The 4954-nt window shown below is 50.3% G+C and overlaps 1 protein-coding gene across 1 annotated transcript in view; it reads left to right on the top strand.

Annotated features, from left to right (window-relative positions):
- Positions 1 to 56: 56 nt before the first annotated feature.
- The window catches only part of FGF8 (fibroblast growth factor 8 (androgen-induced)), a 7715-nt gene continuing 2817 nt past the window's right edge, over positions 57 to 4954 (top strand). The window contains exons 1-2 of the mRNA XM_010134648.1: positions 57 to 89; positions 2169 to 2349. Of these exons, the coding sequence (XP_010132950.1) occupies positions 57 to 89; positions 2169 to 2349 (214 nt within the window). The remainder of the gene's footprint in view (positions 90 to 2168; positions 2350 to 4954) is intronic.

Here is a 4954-nt window from a genome sequence, read left to right as displayed (position 1 = left end):
GCCCCCTCCGATTCACACCTCTCCTGCTTTCTCTCTCTCCCCCCCCTCTCAGGTTAATGCACTTGTTCGTCCTCTGCCTGCAAGCCCAGGTAAGTGCCTCCTTGGCCGCCCGGCTTTGTTCACCCCTCGGGGATGGGGGGTGCCCCGCAGCCGCCAACGAGCGCTCCGGGCTCGGGAGGGACGGAGGAAGGGAGAAGGAACAGTTAAAAACCCGGGAGACAAAAGTCGCCCGGCTGTAAAAAGCCGAGGCTGAGGAGGGAGTCCCCCGGGCTGCGAAACAAGGTGCAGAGAACTCGGGCTGCGAGGCAGGGAGCACCTTGGATTTCAAGGATTTGTACAGGGTTATTTTTAAGTAGCTTTAGGTCCCGTCCCCCCTATCTCCAAATAGCACTGTGGATACCCCCACTTGTCTTCCCTGGTCTTTTTTTCCTACATTGATTCATCCAAAAAGTAGAGCAGAATTAAAAAGGGGAAAAAACCCTTCACCAAAACCTGAATAAAAATCAAAGATTTTGATCGAGCTTAAAATTGTCAGACCTGAGCATCGCTGGCTTGAATCGCCAGAGACAGAAGTGTCATGAATAGATTAAACAGCCCGGGCAGTGCTTGTGCAGCACCCGCATACCAGCAGGCACGTGTCGTTGCAAGCTGTGCACCTCCAAACCAGGGAGAAGCCCTGCTTCCCCCTGAGATCGCAGGTGCAGAAGCTTTGTTTAAAATGCCCTTTAAGCTACTTTTTCTTTTATTTTCCTGGAAGCTTGGAAAAAAAAAATTGAGTTTCCATCTGAGAAGCGAAAGGAACAAATGTGCTGAGAGTGTGCAGTTGTATAAAAACATAGCTGTAATATTTTGGAGTATGAGATGGAGACCAAATAGCAGCATGGCTAATGACCTCTCCTCCACATGGTACCCTCATCAGAGCTGGGGAGAGAATCCTGCTGCATTATCCAAAAGCCGGCTGTAGGAAACACACATGCACAGGCAGAAGTGGAGAGAGAGAGAGAGAGAGAGATGACATTGTCAAGGGGAGATATCTCTATAAAGTCATCTTTGGGAGAGCGGCAGCTTCGGCTTTTATTGTTTTTTTTTCTGTTGTTGTTGTTTAAGACGTGAGGAAATCTTCCCATTTGACGTGGGGGTGGCGGGGGGTAGTCCCAGCCTTCTGATGTTGAAAGGAGCTATCTCCTAACATTTGCTCAGAATACATCTTTATAAATGTCAGGAAGCAGCGAAACTTTCCAGACTTAAAAGAGAGATTTGAGACAAGGGGGGAAAAAGACTTCTGTGCAAGCTCGCCAGCCAGGGCTGAGGGGGGAGCAGGTTTGGCTGCTCATGGAAGTCATTTAAACCCCAGGAGAAAGCAGCGTTGGGTTTGGAGGGGACAGGCTCAGCTGTAGCTCCGGGCTAACGGGTTTGGTGTGCTGGGGCTGGGGACAACGCCGCTGCCGACACCGAACAGCTGGCTGCGGATGAGGGACATATTTGCACGGGTAGTGTGGGTATCCTCGGGTTGTTATTCTGCTAAATACCCAGGCTGGAGCATAGGTTTCTTATAATTCTTATACCTTGTAGCTCTACCTTGTCTGAGGACTTTGTATTTAAAGAGCACAGTAAGCGGGATGTTTGGGAGCAAATAGAGAGCCTGGGACCCAGAGGAAAGGCGGCTGCTGAAACCAGTGGCTGGGCTACGTGTGCAGGGCAGCCTGAGCAGTAGTGTGCTCCTGCAGAGGCAGGAGAGGTGTGGGACGAATGTGTCAGCCCCTTGCGGAGGGCAACCCAGTGCCATCCTGCATATGCCCCCTGGACCCTCTCTAGCTTCCAGCCTTCGTGTCCATCTCGGATATCCAGTGCCAGCCAGGACCCACTGAGTTCTGGAGAGGTCTCTGGGGTCGCTGAGACCTGTCATGCTCCTGAGTCACCTGCACCTCTCTGCTTAGGGCATGTCTGGAGCAGGCACAGCTCTGTAAAAGGCTCAGATCACTGCATCCTGGAGCTTAATGCTGCTTCTCCTGGGGAGGCTTTGCTGGTGCAGGAGGTATCACTGCAGCCTCAGCCCTGCGCCTTCTTGTAAAGCCTGGCTGGAGACCGGCGATCTCGGCTCAGCCCATTCACCCCTCTGAGGAGCAGAGATTATAATGGTGTGTCGTATATTTTTTAATTTCCTAAAGGTAACTGTTCAGTCCCCACCTAATTTTACACAGCATGTGAGGGAGCAGAGCCTGGTGACGGATCAGCTCAGCCGGCGGCTCGTCCGTACCTACCAGCTGTACAGCCGGACCAGCGGGAAACATGTGCAGATCTTGGACAACAAGAAAATCAATGCGATGGCAGAGGATGGAGATGTGCACGGTAAGGACGCGCGATGGGGGTGGGGGGGGGCTTGGGGAGGTGTTTGCAGCCCAGCGTGGCGATGGATGATTTCCGTCCTGTTTGTTAGCCAAAAATCATTAAGTGCAGATCTTGGACAACAAAAAAATCAATGCGAGGGCAGAGGATGGAGATGTGCGCGGTAAGGACGCGCGATGGGGGTGGGGGGGAGCTTGGGGAGGTGTTTGCAGCCCAGCGTGGCGATGGATGATTTCCGTCCTGTTTGTTAGCCAAAAATCATTAAAATCGTTCAGCTTGTGGGGGCTTGTAAAGGGAGAACATAGGGGTCAGCAATCAGCGGCTGTGTGATTCAAGGTGAGGGTAGGTTCCCCTTGCTGAGGGAGGGCACCGGTACTTGCAGGGTAGGCTCTGCTCCTTTCTTTTACAGTCCTGGTTTACACCTGACTCGGAGGGCTGGGGGCTGTGGTGTGCTGAGTGGTATCAGTCGTTTCAGACCAGCTTTTTTCAGGGCTGGGTGTCTCCTTTTCGAAAAGAAATAGAAAGGACAGTTGAAAAAGGAAAGAGAGGAATGGGTGGCGGTGGGGAAATGAATGGCTGCTTTGGAAGGTAGAACTGTCCGAGTGGTGTTTTCCTGACGTACCCTCCTGTCCCTCCTTTCCTGAAAGAAACCCTGAGTGGAGGGTCAGTGAGGCAGTTGGCTGTGGGAGACGACGCTCCAGTATATCCGGAGACAAAGCAGGAGGGATTCTGTGAGCGCAAGAGCCTGTGCTATGCCATGGCCCCTCTGCCATTGCCCCAGCCCTGGCACCTCCTCCCCCAAACCACCTGCCCCACTGGGGCAGGGACACCGATTCCTCTGCCAGGGACACCCGAAGCTCAAATTCTTTGATCGTGTGCGCTAATGACATATTGGGACGGTCAAACGCCACGCAGGAGTCAGCAGGGCCAGCAAGTGGCGGCACCACCAGGCCTGATCCTGCACCCGGGGCAGGGCGGTGCCAGTGTTTGGTGTGCTGTATGTAAGAATCACAACTGGTTTTCTTTGGCACCAGCTGCAATTTCCTTTTCTTGCCTGGGGACATTAGTAGAAAAAAATTTCTTCCTTCCCATTCTGTTTTGTTCTGTTTTTCATTCTTCCTTTTGCTTTGGCTGAGAATTTCATGCTGGACTTTAGCAGTTCAAGTGAAGCACAGATTCCATCTATATGGTATTCCATACATCCAGCATTCATCTTCCAAATGAACTCTTCCCATCCTAGAGCAGCTCCAGCTTGAAAGGGCATTAGCTAATTTCCCAAGCAAAAAATCCCATCTTGTTTCAGGCCTATAATGCCTGGATTTAAAAGGCAGTTAGTGCATATTTAAGTAACGACCAGGTTTAAATAAGGCCAGAAGGAGGGGACTGCTGGTGGCTTAAAAAACTCTATTAAAATGTAATAAAAAAAAAGGTTAAGCATTTGAGGAGCTAAGGAGGCAAATGAAGACTGATCTAAAACAGAAAGAGAACAAGCAGTTTTTCAGATGTAAAGTTTTAAAAGAGTTGCGAGTCTGTAAATGTTAAAATAGAGGTTCAGGATTGTTCTATATGAATCTCTAGGGAGGCCCCCATGTCTGGAAGAACTATTAAAACGCTTCTTACTTTCACCTTTTTTAACATTTCCTGAATACTTTCTCCTCTTCGCAGTCCAGTTGGGGGATCAAGTGTGTCTCGCTGCATTTTTTCAGCATTTACGTAGCCACTTTCCCTTCAAAGTTTGAGCATGAAACATAATTTTACCGGGATAAATCTGTCACTTAAAGAATAGGGTTGAAAATGTTAAGCTCCCCCCCTCAAAAAAAAAAAAAAGAAAAGGACTCCCCCAAATGTTATTTAGAAATCCACTTTTAAAGAAAAGACTGCCCCTCTCTGAACTCTCCCTTCTGCTTTTTTTTATCTCATTTTTGGGAGTGGGCATGTAATAGGGGTTGATTTATTTTTGCAGATGACCCCTTTCCCCATGCTGACGTTTTTACAGCCGACTTAACATCGAGTCCGGCGTTTTCAGTTATCTGTCTTAATTGTCAATATTTGATTGACTTTTCTTAATTCTGAGGGAAGGCGGACAGCCGGTGCAGTCCAGCTTGTCCCTCCCGGCCACGCTGGCCACCAAGCAAACGGCCACTGACTGAACTAAACCTGGACTAAACCCTGCAAGCGGCCGGGGATGCCAACACAGCTCCCTGCTGACTTGCTGGTTTTGCCCGTGCCCAGGGTTTTCTGCTGGTCAGGGCTGGGGTTTACAGCATTTGTGGGTTGCCCACAAGGGGTGCAGGTCCCGGGGACGGGTTGTCCTCGTCCTTGGGTAGCGGGGCTGGAGCTATGTACTGACCAGGATCGTGTGGGGCAGCGAACCCAGCCGGCGGCTGTAAATCATGGAAAAAAATAAAAGGCCCGAAGGGAAGAGATGTGCATCTTTAAAGTGGGGTTTTGTGCTCGCTGGGGATGAGGCCTCCCTCCTCCCTCCCCGCTCTTTCTATCTCTCAGAGCGAAAAATCAATTCTCCTCAAACCTTTTACTGCCTCTGAGATCAATTCCCCCCCCTTCCCCAATATAGATAAATAGGGGGTCACAGTAGAGCGTCATGGCT

Source organism: Buceros rhinoceros, unplaced genomic scaffold, assembly GCF_000710305.1.
Source record: "Buceros rhinoceros silvestris isolate BGI_N320 unplaced genomic scaffold, ASM71030v1 scaffold17214, whole genome shotgun sequence".
Taxonomy (NCBI): domain Eukaryota; kingdom Metazoa; phylum Chordata; class Aves; order Bucerotiformes; family Bucerotidae; genus Buceros; species Buceros rhinoceros.
Note: the sequence above shows the minus strand (reverse complement) of the source record. Positions and strands in the feature narration are given on the sequence as shown.